Source organism: Notolepis coatsorum (genome assembly GCF_963971535.1).
Source record: "Notolepis coatsorum genome assembly, chromosome: 4".
Lineage (NCBI taxonomy): Eukaryota > Metazoa > Chordata > Actinopteri > Aulopiformes > Paralepididae > Notolepis > Notolepis coatsorum.
Genome location: NC_140168.1, coordinates 352,090 through 373,148, shown reverse-complemented (window position 1 = coordinate 373,148; position 21,059 = coordinate 352,090). Strand labels below are relative to the sequence as shown.

Here is a 21,059-nt window from a genome sequence, read left to right as displayed (position 1 = left end):
ACATGTACATGGGTACCTTGGTCGTGTAGTGTATCTTGTAGACCAGGCCCATTGCAAGTTGCTGTACTCTTGTCGTCTACTCTAAGCCATCCTAGGTTGTCAAAGTGGGCAGGGGTGAGGTGGGTTCTAGGAGTAAGGTCAAGCAGTAGTCTGACCAGTTTGTTTTGAGATGTTTGTAATTTTGTTTTTAGCGCCTTTGAGGTGCTTTGGTACCATGAGGTGCAAGCATAGTCGTAGTACCCTTGAATGAGTGCTCCTGCCAGAGTCTTCAGGGTATTCTTGTTTACCAGAGAGGAGATCCGGTACAAGAAACGAGTTGTTGGTTGACTTTTTTTATTACATTGGATGCCATTTTGTCACAGGAAAGATTTGCCTCTAGGATGGAACCCAGGTAGGTAATATCTTCTTTCCTTGTGACAATATTGTCACCCACTGTAACTGAGAAGCCGTCGGTCTTGCTGAGTTTGTTATTTGAACCGAAGAGAATGGACTCTGTTTTGCCCATGTGTAATGATAGTTTGTTATCAGCGAGCCATATGCAGATTTTGCCTAGTTCTGAGCTGAGGGTTTTATATATTTTTTATATATATATATATACACATGGTATATACAGCATTATTGCACGTTATACAGAATTATATGGATTATATGCAGGTGTATAAGTAGATATATAGAAGGATTATATGCAGGTGTATAAGTAGATATATAGAAGGATTATATGCAGGTGTATAAGTAGATATATAGAAGGATTATATGCAGGTGTATAAATAGGTATATAGAAGGATTATATGCAGGTGTATAAGTAGATATATAGAAGGATTATATGCAGGTGTATAAGTTGATATATAGAAGGATTATATGCAGGTGTATAAGTAGATATATAGAAGGATTATAAGCAGGTGTATAAATAGATATATAGAAGGATTATATGCAGTTGTATATAAATCCATGTTTGCGGCACCTCTCTTGACCTTGTAATAACGATGTGACCTTGCAGGAACAGGTTATGAAAGGCTACAATAACAGTGTTTACTTCATTAGAATAGCAAACATGGCAAACGCCATCCACCTAATGAAGTCTTTCTACGGCTGGGGGGGGGGGCCTGCTACCCGCTGTGTTTTCCAATACATGCAAGCCATTCTGCTGCTGGATTATACTGCCACCTAGAGGCCGAGGCGCGCCATAACTCCACAGCAGGCGGGGATCGATTGATTGATTGAATGAAAACTGTATTAACAGATTGCAGAATGGGTACAAGACAGTACGGCTCAATACACACAATTGTTAAGGGGATGCAGACCAGAGAAAGACTTTCGTCTTGTTTACATCAGGGTCCCCCATCTTCAATTCAAAGTGATATTTATGACATACACAACATACAGATATACAGATATATATCATGACATTTATGACATACAGGTATACAGTACTGTTACATTTGTGACATACAAGATATGCAAATATACAGTTACTGTTAAACAGAGATCCTTTGGGGCTTTGAGCGTTAAGCTTTATTACTATGCCCGCCCTGTGGAGCGCGGGGCGGCGCGGGCACCAGAGGGCGAGGCCAGTGGGTTTAGAGGGCGCGGGTACCAGCGGGCGAGGCCAGTGGGTTTAGAGGGCGCGGGTACCAGCGGGCAAGGCCAGTGGGTTTAGAGGGCGCGGGCACCAGCGGGCGAGGCCAGTGGGTTTAGAGGGCGCGGGCACCAGCGGGCGAGGCCAGTGGGTTTAGAGGGCGCGGGCACCAGCGGGCGAGGCCAGTGGGTTTAGAGGAACGGAGGAAGATGCTAATAATATATAAGTAGAGCTTCTCCCCTCAAGACGGTCCAACCTGTCCTCAGTGATAAATGGTGTGTTATGATTGAATCCCCCCCCCATCCTTTCCATACTAATACCGTTTTCTCTGCATCTCTCTCTCTCTCTCTCTCTCTCTCTCTCTCTCTCTCTCTCTCTCTCTCTCTCTCTCTCTCTCTCTCTCTCTCTCTCTCTCTCTCCTCTCCCTCTCTCTCTCTCTCTTTCTGATTATAGGTCAAACATCTCCTGTGAAATCGTTGAAACCGGTGAGTTGAAGGCACACACGTCCAAAAAAAACTTAAATCGGTTTTGCACACATTTGTTTAGTTTAGAGTGATTGAAAGTAAATTAGTTTGACTGTGGCCACCAGTTACATGTTAGTTACATGTTAGTTACATGTTAGTTACATGTTAGTTACAGCTCAGTGACACGATGAGGTAGCAGTCCCTGTAAGACAAGGTGTTGCTATTTATAAAATAAATATATAAAAAAAGAAAAATGAACACAACACAAGGATTCAATGTCCCCGATGACATCACTGGGGGCCATACTCAAGTTTCAAGTTTGTTTTTAATTTGTCACGTATAAGGTACATGTACATTACAGTGAAATGCTTATTAGATTATGGGCATCGGCATTGTTTTTTTTTTGTAAAATAAATTGGTCGTTGTTCACCGATGGCTCGACCCCAGGCTGCACCTACTGTGTCGAGCTCTGCTCAGCTCCACGGGGCTCTGAGCGTGAAGTAATGTGTGTGAGGCTCTGGACGGGAATACCAGATCAATAATTGAGCGGATAAAGCTACGACTTCATCTGGTTCATATCCACGAGCGCCAGACTGTACTACTGTACTCGGCTGTGTGTGTGTGTGTGTGTGTGTGTGTGTGTGTGTGTGTGTGTGTGTGTGTGTGTGTGTGTGTGTGTGTGTGTGTGTGTGTCTGTGTCTGTGTCTGTGTCTGTCTGTCTGTCTGTCTGTCTGTCTGTCTGTCTGTCTGTGTGTACGACTGTACTCTGTGTGCGGCTTCATTAACTCAAGGAGCTCACGTTAGAACGACACTCGCCTCGTCTCTCTCTCCCGGACGCTCGCTTGCAGGTAAATGTGACGTCGACTTGACATCTTCCCGCGCGCGGGGGGGGGGGGGGGGGTGTTAAGCCGTGTTCAACAGCTTGTCCTCGGGGTGTTTGTTCCTTAAGGCTCGACTCTGGAAGTAGGAGAGAGGAGCTGACGTTCAGGTTGTTTACGAGTTAAACCTCCAGCGTCTCACCGTGTTTCTGCTGTGGATAAAATGAAGACCCAGACAAGATAAATAAATACATCCTCCGTTCCTCGGTGCCGAGCCAAACTGTAAACACAGTGGTACATGAAACAAGACGGGGCAGGTAAAGGGTTAACCTTCTGTAGTGCGGCAGTGAAAGGGTCAACCTGCTGTTGTGTGGCAGTGAAAGGGTTAACCTTCTGTAGTGCGGCAGTGAAATGGTTAACCTTCTGTGTATTGTCGCAGTGAAAGGGTTAACCGTTTGGTAGTGCGGCGGTGAAAGGGTTAACACTAGGGATGTCCGATATTATCGGCTGATATTGGCATTAAAATATGATATCGAAAATTATCGGTATCGGTTTAAAAAAATATATATATATATATTTTTTAACATTTATTTAACCTTTATTTACCCAGGCAAGCAAGTAAGAACAAATTCTGATTTTATTTATTGTCAAAAGTATGCATAATGTTGTGTTAATTCCACGACAAGAGATATGTAATGTTAATTACCTGAAGTTTTTTTTGGGGGGGGGGGGGGGGGGGGGGGGGGGGGGACACCCTGCATATTTCGGTATCGGTTGATATCGGTATCGGAAATTAAGAGTTGGACAATATCAGTATATCGGTATCGGTAAAAAAGCCAATATCGAGGGCGGTCAGGTGGCGTAACGGAGATTGCGTTCGTCACCAACCCCGGAGACGCTGGATTCGCCTGTTTGAATCCAGCTCACAGCTCCGGGGTTGTCACCAGCTTGGCTGGCCGTTCACACTAATACAATTGGCTGTATTAGAGGGTGGGAGAAGCTGGCGGGGTGGGTCCGGGTCGTTGTAAACAGCGACTCCTACAGTTCGGTCGGGGCGCCTGCTAAGCGCGGATAGGATCTAAGGGGGGTAGTGTGATCCTCCCACACGCTACGCCCTCTCAATGAGAATCCGCGCTGCCAGGTGAAAAGAAGCGGTGATTGGCTAGACGTGTGTCGGAGGAAGCACGTGGTAGCCTCCACTCTCCCAGACCCACTGTGGGAGGTAAGTGCGCAGCGACCAGGAAGGGACTGGGAATTGGCATAACGACTAACATTGGGATGGGAGAAAATCGGAGGAAAATGGAGGGGGAAAAAGATTAAAAAGAAAAGCCAATATGGAACATCCCTAGTTAAAACACCTTGGAGCATCGAAAGTGAGTTGCGATAAAATGAAGACCGCCACGGGCTCAGCTGCCACTCTCTCTCACGGTCCGTAGCTTGTTTCTGTCTGCCCTTCATGGCCCCTGTGTGTCTCTGCACCCTAACCCTTCATGGCCCCTGTGTGTTGTGTGTTAACCCTTCATGGCCCCTGTGTGTTGTGTGTCTCTGCAGTGCACGGCTCCTATGGCCCACGCCATGTCCCAGCAGACGTCCCACCCGCTGCCCCAGCAGACAGCGCCCCCGGTGGCCCAGCCCCAGCCCACGGCGCAGCGACCGGAGACCACCACCAGCACGGAGACCCTGAGCCCCCCTCCCCCCCCGGAGCAGGCTCCCCAGCCCCTCCCCTTCCCACCCAGCGCCCTGCGCTCCGCCTCCTCCTCGCCCAAACCGGACCCCTCGGAACTCTACCTCAAGTCTAAAGCGATACAGGACAGCAAGCGTGAGTCTGCGCTCCTCTCAAGTAGTACCTCTTTTATCGTCTCACAACACCCTAACAAATATATATATATATACAGGTGCAGCTCAATAGATTAGAATATTGTGGAAGAGTCAGCAGTGTTCCCTGTGACTGTGTCGCTCTCTGAACCAGACTGAGGCTCAGGAAACCTCTGCAGGTGTTTTCAGTTAATGATCTGATTAGTGTGACACTGTGAGTCTACAATATTGAACTTTTTCCACAATATTCACATTTTCTGAAATACAGAATTTTGGGTTTTCATGAGCTGTAAGGCATAATTATAAAAATTATAACAAATAAAGGCTTGAAATATTTCACTTTGTGTGTAATGACTCTATAACACATGAGTGTTTCACTTTTTGAATTCAATTACTGAAATAAATGGTTGGACTTGTCCACGATATTCTAATGTATTGAGCTGCACCTGTATATACGGCTTTATTTTAAATAACAAACTTTCGAATGAAAAAATGCCACAAAAAGTGATTACCAAGGTCGATCAAAAAAACTAATTTTTATTTAGAATTTCCTCGTTCAGAAATAGGAGGAACGCTCTGAGGACCCTAGCTGGACCCCTCACCTAACACCAGCCCACTTTATCAGTCTGGACTCACCTAACGCCAGCCCACTTTATCAGTCTGGGACTCACCTAACACCAGCCCACTTTAACAGTCTGGGACTCACCTAACACCAGCCCACTTTATCAGTCTGGGACTCACCTAACACCAGCCCACTTTATCAGTCTGTGACTCACCTAACACCAGCCCACTTTATCAGTCTGGGACTCACCTAACACCAGCCCACTTTATCAGTCTGGGACTCACCTAACACCAGCCCACTTTAACAGTCTGGGACTCACCTAACACCAGCCCACTTTAACAGTCTGGGACTCACCTAACACCAGCCCACTTTATCAGTCTGGGACTCACCTAACACCAGCCCACTTTAACAGTCTGGGACTCACCTAACACCAGCCCACTTTATCAGTCTGGGACTCACCTAACACCAGCCCACTTTATCAGTCTGGGACTCACCTAACACCAGCCCACTTTATCAGTCTGGGACTCACCTAACACCAGCCCACTTTATCAGTCTGGGACTCACCTAACACCAGCCCACTTTATCAGTCTGGGACTCACCTAACACCAGCCCACTTTATCAGTCTGGGACTCACCTAACACCAGCCCACTTTATCAGTCTGGGACTCACCTAACACCAGCCCACTTTAACAGTCTGGGACTCACCTAACACCAGCCCACTTTATCAGTCTGGGACTCACCTAACACCAGCCCACTTTATCAGGGACTCACCTAACACCAGCCCACTTTAACAGTCTGGGACTCACCTAACACCAGCCCACTTTATCAGTCTGGGACTCACCTAACACCAGCCCACTTTATCAGTCTGTGACTCACCTAACACCAGCCCACTTTATCAGTCTGGGACTCACCTAACACCAGCCCACTTTATCAGTCTGGGACTCACCTAACACCAGCCCACTTTAACAGTCTGGGACTCACCTAACACCAGCCCACTTTAACAGTCTGGGACTCACCTAACACCAGCCCACTTTATCAGTCTGGGACTCACCTAACACCAGCCCACTTTAACAGTCTGGGACTCACCTAACACCAGCCCACTTTATCAGTCTGGGACTCACCTAACACCAGCCCACTTTATCAGTCTGGGACTCACCTAACACCAGCCCACTTTATCAGTCTGGGACTCACCTAACACCAGCCCACTTTATCAGTCTGGGACTCACCTAACACCAGCCCACTTTATCAGTCTGGGACTCACCTAACGCCAGCCCACTTTAACAGTCTGGGACTCACCTAACACCAGCCCACTTTATCAGTCTGGGACTCACCTAACACCAGCCCACTTTATCAGTCTGGACTCACCTAACACCAGCCCACTTTAACAGGACTCACCTAACGCCAGCCCACTTTATCAGTCTGGGACTCACCTAACACCAGCCCACTTTATCAGTCTGGGACTCACCTAACACCAGCCCACTTTAACAGTCTGGGACTCACCTAACACCAGCCCACTTTAACAGTCTGGGACTCACCTAACACCAGCCCACTTTATCAGTCTGGGACTCACCTAACACCCACTTCATCAGTCTGGGACTCACCTAACACCAGCCCACTTCATCAGTCTGGGACTCACCTAACACCAGCCCACTTTATCAGTCTGGGACTCACCTAACACCAGCCCACTTTATCAGTCTGGGACTCACCTAACACCCACTTTATCAGTCTGGGACTCACCTAACACCAGCCCACTTTATCAGTCTGGGACTCACCTAACACCAGCCCACTTTATCAGTCTGGGACTCACCTAACACCAGCCCACTTTATCAGTCTGGGACTCACCTAACACCAGCCCACTTTATCAGTATGGGACTCACCTAACACCAGCCCACTTTATCAGTCTGGGACTCACCTAACACCAGCCCACTTTATCAGTCTGTGACTCACCTAACACCAGCCCACTTTATCAGTCTGGACTCACCTAACACCAGCCCACTTTATCAGTCTGGGACTCACCTAACACCAGCCCACTTTAACAGTCTGGGACTCACCTAACACCAGCCCACTTTATCAGTCTGGGACTCACCTAACACCAGCCCACTTTATCAGTCTGGGACTCACCTAACGCCAGCCCACTTTAACAGTCTGGGACTCACCTAACACCAGCCCACTTTATCAGTCTGGGACTCACCTAACACCAGCCCACTTTATCAGTCTGGGACTCACCTAACACCAGCCCACTTTATCAGTCTGGGACTCACCTAACACCAGCCCACTTTAACAGGACTCACCTAACACCAGCCCACTTTATCAGTCTGGGACTCACCTAACACCAGCCCACTTTATCAGGACTCACCTAACACCAGCCCACTTTATCAGTCTGGGACTCACCTAACACCAGCCCACTTTATCAGTCTGGACTCACCTAACACCAGCCCACTTTAACAGTCTGGGACTCACCTAACACCAGCCCACTTTATCAGTCTGGGACTCACCTAACACCAGCCCACTTTAACAGTCTGGGACTCACCTAACACCAGCCCACTTTATCAGTCTGGGACTCGCCTAACACCAGCCCACTTTATCAGTCTGGGACTCACCTAACACCAGCCCACTTTAACAGTCTGGGACTCACCTAACACCAGCCCACTTTATCAGTCTAGGACTCACCTAACACCAGCCCACTTTATCAGTCTGGGACTCACCTAACACCAGCCCACTTTATCAGTCTGGGACTCACCTAACACCAGCCCACTTTATCAGTCTGGGACTCACCTAACACCAGCCCACTTTATCAGTCTGGGACTCACCTAACACCAGCCCACTTTATCAGTCTGGGACTCACCTAACACCAGCCCACTTTATCAGTCTGGACTCACCTAACACCAGCCCACTTTATCAGTCTGGGACTCACCTAACACCAGCCCACTTTATCAGTCTGGGACTCACCTAACACCAGCCCACTTTATCAGTCTGGACTCACCTAACACCAGCCCACTTTATCAGTCTGGGACTCACCTAACGCCAGCCCACTTTATCAGGACTCACCTAACACCAGCCCACTTTAACAGTCTGGACTCACCTAACACCAGCCCACTTTATCAGTCTGGGACTCACCTAACACCCACTTTATCAGTCTGGGACTCACCTAACACCAGCCCACTTTATCAGTCTGGGACTCACCTAACACCCACTTTATCAGTCTGGGACTCACCTAACACCAGCCCACTTTATCAGTCTGGGACTCACCTAACACCAGCCCACTTTAACAGTCTGGGACTCACCTAACACCAGCCCACTTTATCAGTCTGGGACTCACCTAACACCCACTTTATCAGTCTGGGACTCACCTAACACCAGCCCACTTTAACAGTCTGGGACTCACCTAACACCAGCCCACTTTATCAGTCTGGGACTCACCTAACACCAGCCCACTTTATCAGTCTGGGACTCACCTAACACCAGCCCACTTTATCAGTCTGGGACTCACCTAACACCAGCCCACTTTAACAGTCTGTGACTCACCTAACACCAGCCCACTTTATCAGTCTGGGACTCACCTAACACCAGCCCACTTTATCAGTCTGGGACTCACCTAACACCAGCCCTCTTTATCAGTCTGGGACTCACCTAACACCAGCCCACTTTATCAGTCTGGGACTCACCTAACACCAGCCCACTTTATCAGTCTGGGACTCACCTAACACCAGCCCTCTTTATCAGACTGGGACTCACCTAACACCAGCCCACTTTATCAGTCTGGGACTCACCTAACGCCAGCCCACTTTATCAGTCTGGGACTCACCTATCACCAGCCCACTTTATCAGTCTGGGACTCACCTAACACCAGCCCACTTTATCAGTCTGGGACTCACCTAACACCAGCCCACTTTAACAGTCTGGGACTCACCTAACACCAGCCCACTTTATCAGTCTGGGACTCACCTAACACCAGCCCACTTTATCAGTCTGGGACTCACCTAACACCCACTTTATCAGTCTGGGACTCACCTAACACCAGCCCACTTTATCAGTCTGGGACTCACCTAACACCAGCCCACTTTATCAGTCTGGGACTCACCTAACACCCACTTTATCAGTCTGGGACTCACCTAACACCAGCCCACTTTATCAGTCTGGGACTCACCTAACACCAGCCCACTTTATCAGACTGGGACTCACCTAACACCAGCCCACTTTATCAGTCTGGGACTCACCTAACACCAGCCCACTTTATCAGTCTGGGACTCACCTAACACCAGCCCACTTTATCAGTCTGGGACTCACCTAACACCAGCCCACTTTATCAGTCTGGGACTCACCTAACACCAGCCCACTTTATCAGTCTGGGACTCACCTAACACCAGCCCACTTTATCAGTCTGGGACTCACCTAACACCAGCCCACTTTATCAGTCTGGGACTCACCTAACACCAGCCCACTTTATCAGTCTGGGACTCACCTAACACCAGCCCACTTTATCAGTCTGGGACTCACCTAACACCAGCCCACTTTAACAGGACTCACCTAACGCCAGCCCACTTTATCAGTCTGGGACTCACCTAACACCCACTTTATCAGTCTGGGACTCACCTAACACCAGCCCACTTTATCAGTCTGGGACTCACCTAACACCAGCCCACTTCATCAGTCTGGGAGGCTCAGGGTTGAGGAAAGGGTACACCAGCTTAACATGCTACTGGTTTTTAAAGTGTACTGAAAGAAACTCCTGAACTCCCCTCTCGGATTTAAATCCGCCCTAAAAACATGGCTCAGCAGCAACTCAAATTGGTCTTAATATGGTTTTTATCTCTTTTATCATAACTTTATCATGAGTTGCTTTTAAGGGTTTGCGGATTTTCTTTTAACATTAGTTGACTGTATGAATTTTCAGGTTAGGTGTTATATATATATATTTTTGTATATGTTTTTTGTAGATTTGTATTGGTTTGTACTACCGGGCAGTCCGGTAGAGAGAGGGAGAGGAGGAAATGGGAGACAGAGCAAAGGACGCCTGGTCCGGGAGTCGAACCCGGGTCGGCCGTTTCTCGACGCAGCGTGTTACATGGTGTGCTACTAGAGCGCCCTGGTTAGGTGTTATTGTACTTATCTTTAGGGTGTCCTGTCTCGTGTACATGTCCAGTCGTGTTTCTGTGCCTTTTATGTTCCATGTATGGACCACAATGGAAACGAGCCTTGGCTTTATTGTGTTTTATCTGACCCTCCTCTCCTCTGCCCTCCAGCGCCCAACACCAAGGACCTGGACGTGTTCATCAAGAGGAACCAGGAGTCTGGCTTCGGCTTCCGGGTGCTGGGAGGAGAGGGGCCCGAGCAGCCGGTGGGTGCACCAGTTAGGGGGCTGGGGGCCGGGTTAGGGTGCACCACACACTTTGTTCCGTAGCTTTGGTGCATCTTTAGCAACGGCTGTGTGTTTAGACCGTACAGTAACTGTGTTTAGACCGTACAGTAACTGTGTTTAGACCGTACAGTAACTGTGTTTAGAGCGTACAGTAACTGTGTTTAGAGCGTACAGTAACTGTGTTTAGACCGTACAGTAACTGTGTTTAGACCGTACAGTAACTGTGTTTAGAGCGTACAGTAACTGTGTTTAGAGCGTACAGTAACTGTGTTTAGAGCGTACAGTAACTGTGTTTAGACCGTACAGTAACTGTGTTTAGAGCGTACAGTAACTGTGTTTAGAGCGTACAGTAACTGTGTTTAGAGCGTACAGTAACTGTGTTTAGAGCGTACAGTAACTGTGTTTAGAGCGTACAGTAACTGTGTTTAGAGCGTACAGTAACTGTGTTTAGAGCGTACAGTAACTGTGTTTAGACCGTACAGTAACTGTGTTTAGAGCGTACAGTAACTGTGTTTAGACCGTACAGTAATGTGTTTAGACCGTACAGTAACTGTGTTTAGAGCGTACAGTAACTGTGTTTAGAGCGTACAGTAACTGTGTTTAGAGCGTACAGTAACTGTGTTTAGACCGTACAGTAACTGTGTTTAGACCGTACAGTAACTGTGTTTAGAGCGTACAGTAACTGTGTTTAGACCGTACAGTAACTGTGTTTAGAGCGTACAGTAACTGTGTTTAGAGCGTACAGTAACTGTGTTTAGAGCGTACAGTAACTGTGTTTAGACCGTACAGTAACTGTGTTTAGAGCGTACAGTAACTGTGTTTAGACCATACAGTAACTGTGTTTAGAGCGTACAGTAACTGTGTTTAGAGCGTACAGTAACTGTGTTTAGAGCGTACAGTAACTGTGTTTAGAGCGTACAGTAACTGTGTTTAGAGCGTACAGTAACTGTGTTTAGAGCGTACAGTAACTGTGTTTAGAGCGTACAGTAACTGTGTTTAGACCGTACAGTAACTGTGTTTAGAGCGTACAGTAACTGTGTTTAGACCATACAGTAACTGTGTTTAGAGCGTACAGTAACTGTGTTTAGAGCGTACAGTAACTGTGTTTAGAGCGTACAGTAACTGTGTTTAGAGCGTACAGTAACTGTGTTTAGAGCGTACAGTAACTGTGTTTAGAGCGTACAGTAACTGTGTTTAGAGCGTACAGTAACTGTGTTTAGACCGTACAGTAACTGTGTTTAGAGCGTACAGTAACTGTGTTTAGAGCGTACAGTAACTGTGTTTAGAGCGTACAGTAACTGTGTTTAGAGCGTACAGTAACTGTGTTTAGAGCGTACAGTAACTGTGTTTAGACCGTACAGTAACTGTTTAGATTGTACAGTAACTGTGTTTAGAGCGTACAGTAACTGTGTTTAGAGCGTACAGTAACTGTGTTTAGACCGTACAGTAACTGTGTTTAGACCGTACAGTAACTGTGTTTAGAGCGTACAGTAACTGTGTTTAGACCGTACAGTAACTGTGTTTAGACCGTACAGTAACTGTGTTTAGACCGTACAGTAACTGTGTTTAGACCGTACAGTAACTGTGTTTAGACCGTACAGTAACTGTGTTTAGACCGTACAGTAACTGTGTTTAGAGCGTACAGTAACTGTGTTTAGACCGTACAGTAACTGTGTTTAGACCGTACAGTAACTGTGTTTAGACCGTACAGTAACTGTGTTTAGACCGTACAGTAACTGTGTTTAGACCGTACAGTAACTGTGTTTAGACCGTACAGTCTTAAGGCGAGCACAGAAAGACTCAGAAGAAGCTTCTATCCCCAGGCCATCAGGCTGCTAAACGAACAATAACACTATGCAGCAACCATCAAATGCACACAGCACACACACCCACACGCACACACTCACTTTAAACAAACAACACACTGCAGCACCCACTCTCCACACTTTAGATCACACAAACACACTTTATATTTATTGGTAAAGGATTTGCACTACAACTCGTACACCTTACTGTAAATTGTACCTAAATTGCACCTCATCCCATTTCTGCCTTGCACTATATAGTATTGTATATTAGTACACTGCATAGTATTGTATATTATATGGTAACTCAGTTACTTCTATTCTGCATCGAACATTGTACATATGTCTATACTGAACACTGTGACCTCATTTTTTACTTCTAATTTACATACTATACTATGTTATTTTATTTCATACTTATCTTATCTTGTCTAGCACAGTCTCTGGAGCGTAACAGTAAGAAGCATTTTGTATAAAAGTATTCTGTACTTCTGTATGACAACTATTAAAGAAACTAGTAACTGCCATTTCTTTAAATTGGTCGACCTCCAGTGTGCCCGTCCCCTCACACATCGTGGTGCCCTCTACTCACCTCTGAAGTGGACGTCTCTACACTCTGTAGGACACTGGTGCTGCTTCAGCTATAAACCTCTCCTCGGTTTGTTCCCCGCTCACCTGTCGTCCCTCATGCTGCAGAAACAGAGTCGTTCTGACCCTGTTTCGGTGGAACTGATTACAGAAGGAACTGAGGCTCCCGAAACCTAATTCCCGTTGGAGATTTTAAACGTCTTATACGCAATATTGAGAGGGCAGCCGTGGGGGCGGGGCCTGTTCTTGTTCTTAATTAAATGGATCTCGATCTGAGCCTCTCTTAGACGTCTAGTTGTGCTACTTGTCTCGTTTTGTCTGGAACTTGTTTTATGTGTTCGTTGTGTTTGTTTGGTGGAGCAGGTCGCTCTTGTAAACGACACTCTGTCTCAATGAGGTGTTTACCTGTTTATAAATAAAGGTTTGAAATTAAAGGAAATTAAATTACAGTGCTTTATGCGAGAACAGCAAGATCCCACCCGTGTTACCGTCCAGGCGTGGCTAAATCCCATCCGTGTTACCGTCCAGGCGTGGCTAAATCCCATCCGTGTTACCGTCCAGGCGTGGCTAAATCCCACGCTTCATACAGGAGTCCAGGTCCCCCACGCTGCCGTTTGTTATGTTGGCTCTCCGCCCAGACGGTGGATTAACGTGCCGGGTGGTACCGCGTTGTGCCAGCGCCTAATCCTCCTCTCCCCCCCCTCCTCCGCCCGCAGGTGTACATCGGTGCCATCGTGCCCCTCGGCGCGGCAGAGAAGGACGGGCGCCTGCGGGCCGGGGATGAGCTGCTGTGCATCGACGGCGTGGCGGTCAAGGGCAAGTCCCACAAGCAGGTGCTGGAGCTGATGACCAACGCGGCGCGCAACGGCCAGGTCATGCTGACGGTGCGCAGGAAGCTGGCGCCGACAGGTGGGTCTGCTGAGGGTGGTACACTGGTTACTGCTGGCACCGACAGGTGGGTCTGCTGAGGGTGGTACACTGGTCACTGCTGGCAGCGACAGGTGGGTCTGCTGGGGGTGGTACACTGATTACTGCTGGCAGCGACAGGTGGGTCTGCTGGGGGTGGTACACTGATTACTGCTGGCAGCGACAGGTGGGTCTGCTGGGGGTGGTACACTGATTACTGCTGGCAGCGACAGGTGGGTCTGCTGGGGGTGGTACACTGATTACTGCTGGCAGCGACAGGTGGGTCTGCTGGGGGTGGGTACACTGATTACTGCTGGCAGCGACAGGTGGGTCTGCTGGGGGTGGGTACACTGGTTACTGCTGGCACCGACAGGTGGGTCTGCTGAGGGTGGGTACACTGATTACTGCTGGCACCGACAGGTGGGTCTGCTGAGGGTGGGTACACTGATTACTGCTGGCACCGACAGGTGGGTCTGCTGAGGGTGGATACACTGGTTACTGCTGGCACCGACAGGTGGGTCTGCTGAGGGTGGTACACTGATTACTGCTGGCAGCGACAGGTGGGTCTGCTGAGGGTGGTACACTGATTACTGCTGGCAGCGACAGGTGGGTCTGCTGAGGGTGGTACACTGATTACTGCTGGCACCGACAGGTGGGTCTGCTGAGGGTGGTACACTGATTACTGCTGGCAGCGACAGGTGGGTCTGCTGAGGGTGGTACACTGATTACTGCTGGCAGCGACAGGTGGGTCTGCTGAGGGTGGTACACTGATTACTGCTGGCACCGACAGGTGGGTCTGCTGGGGGTGGTACACTGATTACTGCTGGCACCGACAGGTGGGTCTGCTGGGGGTGGGTACACTGGTTACTGCTGGCACCGACAGGTGGGTCTGCTGGGGGTGGTACACTGGTTACTGCTGGCGCCGACAGGTGGGTCTGCTGAGGGTGGTACACTGGTTACTGCTGGCACCGACAGGTGGGTCTGCTGGGGGTGGTACACTGGTTACTGCTGGCGCCGACAGGTGGGTCTGCTGAGGGTGGTACACTGGTTACTGCTGGCACCGACAGGTGGGTCTGCTGAGGGTGGTACACTGATTACTGCTGGCACCGACAGGTGGGTCTGCTGAGGGTGGTACACTGATTACTGCTGGCACCGACAGGTGGGTCTGCTGAGGGTGGTACACTGATTACTGCTGGCACCGACAGGTGGGTCTGCTGAGGGTGGTACACTGATTACTGCTGGCACCGACAGGTGGGTCTGCTGAGGGTGGTACACTGATTACTGCTGGCGCCGACAGGTGGGTCTGCTGAGGGTGGGTACACTGATTACTGCTGGCACCGACAGGTGGGTCTGCTGAGGGTGGGTACACTGGTTACTGCTGGCAGCGCTCAGCGAGGACGTGTTGGTGGGTATGAGCCCCCTCTGGCTCTGGGACCACGTGGTGGTGGACCCCTTCTGGCCCGGGCCTGTATCTGGGACCACGTGGTGGACCCCTTCTGGCCCGGGCCTGTACCCACCAGAACTGTCTCCTCCTCTCCTCTGTCTCCCTCTCAGCCTTCCTACTGTCTCAATAAGGAACCTTCTCTCCTCTGTCTCCCTCTCAGCCTTCCTACTGTCTCAATAAAGAACCTTCTCTCATGTGTCTCCTCTACTCTGTCTCCCTCTCAGCCTTCCTACTGTCTCAATAAAGAACCTTCTCTCCTGTGTCTCCTCTACTCTGTCTCCCTCTCAGCCTTCCTACTGTCTCTATAAAGAACCTTCTCTCCTGTGTATCCTCTACTGTGTCTCCCTCTCAGCCTTCCTACTGTCTCAATAAAGAACCTTCTCTCATGTGTCTCCTCTACTCTGTCTCCCTCTCAGCCTTCCTACTGTCTCAATAAAGAACCTTCTCTCCTGTGTCTCCTCTCCTCTGTCTCCCTCTCAGCCTTCCTACTGTCTCAATAAGGAACCTTATCTCCTGTGTCTCCTCTACTCTGTCTCCCTCTCAGCCTTCCTACTGTCTCTATAAGGAACCTTCTCTCCTCTGTCTCCCTCTCAGCCTTCCTACTGTCTCAATAAGGAACCTTCTCTCCTGTGTCTCCTCTACTCTGTCTCCCTCTCAGTCTCCCTACTGTCTCAATAACGAACCTTCTCTCCTGTGTCTCCTCTACTCTGTCTCCCTCTCAGCCTTCCTACTGTCTCAATAACGAACCTTCTCTCCTGTGTCTCCCCTACTCTGTCTCCCTCTCAGCCTTCCTACTGTCTCAATAAAGAACCTTCTCTCCTGTGTCTCCTCTACTCTGTCTCCCTCTCAGTCTCCCTACTGTCTCAATAACGAACCTTCTCTCCTGTGTCTCCTCTACTCTGTCTCCCTCTCAGCCTTCCTACTGTCTCAATAAGGAACCTTCTCTCCTGTCTCCTCTACTCTGTCTCCCTCTCAGCCTTCCTACTGTCTCTATAAAGAACCTTCTCTCCTGTGTCTCCCCTACTCTGTCTCCCTCTCAGCCTTCCTACTGTCTCAATAAAGAACCTTCTCTCCTGTCTCCTCTACTCTGTCTCCCTCTCAGCCTTCCTACTGTCTCTATAAGGAACCTTCTCTCCTGTGTCTCCCCTACTCTGTCTCCCTCTCAGCCTTCCTACTGTCTCAATAAGGAACCTTCTCTCCTGTGTCTCCCTCTCAGCCTTCCTACTGTCTCAATAAGGAACCTTCTCTCCTGTGTCTCCCTCTCAGCCTTCCTACTGTCTCAATAAAGAACCTTCTCTCCTGTCTCCTCTACTCTGTCTCCCTCTCAGCCTTCCTACTGTCTCAATAAGGAACCTTCTCTACTCTGTCTCCCTCTCAGCCTTCCTACTGTCTCAATAAGGAACCTTCTCTCATGTGTCTCCCTCTCAGCCTTCAGTTGCAATAAAGAAACCGCATTAAAAGGAATCCCACTGTCCTTGGAAAAAGAAAATGTAGATGATTTCTGGCAGATTCTTTCATTGTTTACTAAAAGAAAACCTCTGAGAAAAAGGGCGATGTGGGATGTATACTCATTCTCTAAATGTGCGTGGGACGGGGTAATTGAGTCTATGAAAGATTCATATTTGTGCTGCAGAGAGGCAGAGGGACACAGAGGTGTGTGTCGGGGGGGACGACACAAAACAACCCAATCAAAATGCAATTCAATGCGGTTTGTTTGTCTGGCGGGGAGATGATTGGGATTGTGTGAAGAGCAGCGGAGATTAGATCAAGAGCACGGTGATGATTTACATCTCAAAGGACGAGAAGAAAGAGATTTCTGTTTCAACAGCAGCCGCGCCGAGCTGTGTTGTGTGTTGTGTTGTGTGTATACCCACCGACAACACTCTGCATACGGCTCTACACCGACTGCCCAGAGCTCTGTCTATAGGGAGGTGTAGTGGTTACTTCCTGGTCTATAGGGAGGTGTAGTGGTTACTTCCTGGTCTATAGGGAGGTGTAGTGGTTACTTCCTGGTCTATAGGGAGGTGTAGTGGTTACTTCCTGGTCTATAGGGAGGTGTAGTGGTTACTTCCTGGTCTATAGGGAGGTGTAGTGGTTACTTCCTGGTCTATCGGGAGGTGTAGTGGTTACTTCCTGGTCTATAGGGAGGTGTAGTGGTTACTTCCTGGTCTATAGGGTGGTGTAGTGGTTACTTCCTGGTCTATAGGGAGGTGTAGTGGTTACTTCCTGGTCTATAGGGAGGTGTAGTGGTTACTTCCTGGTCTATAGGGAGGTGTAGTGGTTACTTCCTGGTCTATAGGGAGGTGTAGTGGTTACTTCCTGGTCTATAGGGAGGTGTAGTGGTTACTTCCTGGTCTATAGGGAGGTGTAGTGGTTACTTTCTGGTCTACAGGGAGGTGTAGTGGTTACTTCCTGGTATATAGGGAGGTGTAGTGGTTACTTCCTGGTCTATAGGGAGGTGTAGTGGTTACTTCCTGGTCTATAGGGAGGTGTAGTGGTTACTTCCTGGTCTATAGAGAGGTGTAGTGGTTACTTCCTGGTCTATAGGGAGGTGTAGTGGTTACTTCCTGGTCTATAGGGAGGTGTAGTGGTTACTTCCTGGTCTATAGGGAGGTGTAGTGGTTACTTCCTGGTCTATAGAGAGGTGTAGTGGTTACTTCCTGGTCTATAGGGAGGTGTAGTGGTTACTTCCGAGGGGTACAGATATAGTGGTACAAACGCACGTGTCGAGGGGTACAGATATAGTGGTACAAACGCACATGTCGAGGGGTACAGATATAGTGGTACTAACTCACATGTCGAGGGGTACAGATATAGTGGTACAAACACACATGTCGAGGGGTACAGATATAGTGGTACTAACACACATGTCGAGGGGTACAGATATAGTGGTACTAACTCACATGTCGAGGGGTACAGATATAGTGGTACAAACACACATGTCGAGGGGTACAGATATAGTGGTACAAACTCACATGTCGAGGGGTACAGATATAGTGGTACAAACTCACATGTCGAGGGGTACAGATATAGTGGTATAAACTCACATGTCGAGGGGTACAGATATAGTGGTACAAACTCACATGTCGAGGGGTACAGATATAGTGGTACAAACTCACATGTCGAGGGGTACCGCTCGTAGGGCCGAACAGCACAGGCACTGACTTCTTCAAATGATTTGAAACAACACACTCCATCGAGTCGCCTGATCGAAGCATCAATCGCGGGAAGGACTGCGTATATTTCAAAGCGTATAAAAGAAAGATGCCCGGCCGCGGAGAAACAGAAACTCTGCAGAACAAAAGGCAGAGGCGGTCGGTCGCCTAATGAACAGCGACTCCTGAGGATGGATCAAGGAGAGAAACATGTCGACCTATTCCTGGAACAGTGTCCCGCGCCGGATCTGTGTCTGGCTTTGATCAAGTGTTTGTTGACTTGATTACTTTCAGACGCATCGGGAGAATAGCATATTTCTTGAGAGACTTGGCGGGTGACTGTTGTTGTTGTTGTTGTTGTTATTCTTGTGAAGATGAGAAAATGTGGCGGAAACGACAGTTCCTCTCTCGAACGCCGTTTGTTATCCGACAACAGACCCTTCCTTGTCCGGCGCGAGGCGTGTGTACGGTTGATGGCACCGCTCCCAGAGTCGGGGGGGTAGTTTTTATACAGAGTCTGGATCCACTGCTGCTTCAGGGTAGGAAGGTCAAAGGTTCTGCCGTGATGTCATCAAAACGGGAGCTCCGCCCACAATGGTATTCAAGATAGTTTCGACTCCTCCCATCACAAAAAGCCAAAGTGCCGGACAATACTTTCGATTGGTAGAACAAACAACCACTCAGATTGTAGCCGACCCCTGTGCACGCATAATGCCTTTTGTCCTTTAATGATTTGTTGCAGAAATGCCTGTCAAAATGGCGTTGCCGTGTTTCATTCAAACGGCTACTCTCCTTCAATAGGAACCAACAGTGAGGTGTTTGCATCTAAACGTTGCCCCAAGTCTCGACTACAGCCGCGTGGAGTCGTATTATTCTCTCCGTTTGGGACTTTTGAGTTTTTAACCAAAAGGACGATGGGTGCGCCGTCGCCTTTTAGGAATTCAATGAGGCTAAAGCAGCGCAAGCGTTCTCTCTGCTATTTTACGCTCCTCTCTGAGCTCAAAGGGCCGTTTTGCATGATTGATTATAATGAATTATAGTCGGGTCAAAGTGATTACAGGAAGTTGCTGCAACAAAATGATTATTTCTTTATTTCAGCACTAAAAACTAATGTTTAGACTTTCTTTATGTTTTAGACCTTCTCACAGAGGTGGACTATGCCATTTGAATAAATCATGTCTAAAAAAAGATAATAATTATAATTATATAAAAACATTTGCCCTCCCTGTTCTTAACGACTGTCCTCTTGTTCCTCGTCAGACGGAGGGGGGGAGGAGGAGGAGCGACCTCAGCCCCAGCAGGTGTCCTGCGCCCTGGTCAACGGCTCTCCCAAGATGCCCCCCCCCAGCACCCCGCAGCCCGCCCCCCCGCCCTCCTCCCGGCCCGAGTGCTTCGACGTCACGCTGCAGCGCAGAGAGACGGAGGGCTTCGGCTTCGTCATCCTCACCTCCAAGAACAAGCCCCCCGCCGGAGGTGAGTCAGGCTGCGTTCACACTGCACCCTAACACTAACCCATCTAGTGAGGCTGCGTTCACACTGCACCCTAACCCTAACCCATCCTCACCTCCAAGAACAAGCCCCCCGCCGGAGGTGAGTCAGGCTGCGTTCACACTGCACCCTAACACTAACCCATCCTCACCTCCAAGAACAAGCCCCCCGCCGGAGGTGAGTGAGGCTGCGTTCACACTGCACCCTAACACTAACCCATCCTCACCTCCAAGAACAAGCCCCCCGCCGGAGGTGAGTCAGGCTGCGTTCACACTGCACCCTAACACTAACCCATCCTCACCTCCAAGTCAGGCTGCGTTCACACTGCACCCTAACCCTAACCCATCCTCACCTCCAAGAACAAGCCCCCCGCCGGAGGTGAGTCAGGCTGCGTTCACACTGCACCCTAACCCTAACCCATCCTCACCTCCAAGTCAGGCTGCGTTCACACTGCACCCTAACCCTAACCCATCCTCACCTCCAAGAACAAGCCCCCCGCCGGAGGTGAGTCAGGCTGCGTTCACACTGCACCCTAACCCTAACCCATCCTCACCTCCAAGTCAGGCTGCGTTCACACTGCACCCTAACCCTAACCCATCCTCACCTCCAAGAACAAGCCCCCCGCCGGAGGTGAGTCAGGCTGCGTTCACACTGCACCCTAACACTAACCCATCCTCACCTCCAAGAACAAGCCCCCCGCCGGAGGTGAGTGAGGCTGCGTTCACACTGCACCCTAACACTAACCCATCCTCACCTCCAAGAACAAGCCCCCCGCCGGAGGTGAGTCAGGCTGCGTTCACACTGCACCCTAACACTAACCCATCCTCACCTCCAAGAACAAGCCCCCCGCCGGAGGTGAGTGAGGCTGCGTTCACACTGCACCCTAACACTAACCCATCCTCACCTCCAAGAACAAGCCCCCCCCCGGAGGTGAGTGAGGCTGCGTTCACACTGCGGCCTAACACAGTGGCCCGGATCTGATTCTATTTTCAAATCAAATGTATTTGTAATAATGAATAATAATAATAATAATAATAATAATAATAATAATAATAATAATAATAATAATAATAATAATAA

The 21,059-nt window shown here is 49.0% G+C and overlaps 1 protein-coding gene across 1 annotated transcript in view; it reads left to right on the top strand.

Moving 5' to 3' along the window:
* Window positions 1–21,059, top strand: part of LOC311227578 (membrane-associated guanylate kinase, WW and PDZ domain-containing protein 3-like) — a 75,391-nt gene that overhangs the window by 30,813 nt on the left and 23,519 nt on the right. Inside the window, 5 exon segments of the mRNA XM_084313298.1 lie at window positions 2,030–2,061; window positions 4,410–4,677; window positions 10,478–10,572; window positions 13,703–13,895; window positions 19,752–19,964. Of these exon segments, the coding sequence (XP_084169424.1) occupies window positions 2,030–2,061; window positions 4,410–4,677; window positions 10,478–10,572; window positions 13,703–13,895; window positions 19,752–19,964 (801 nt within the window).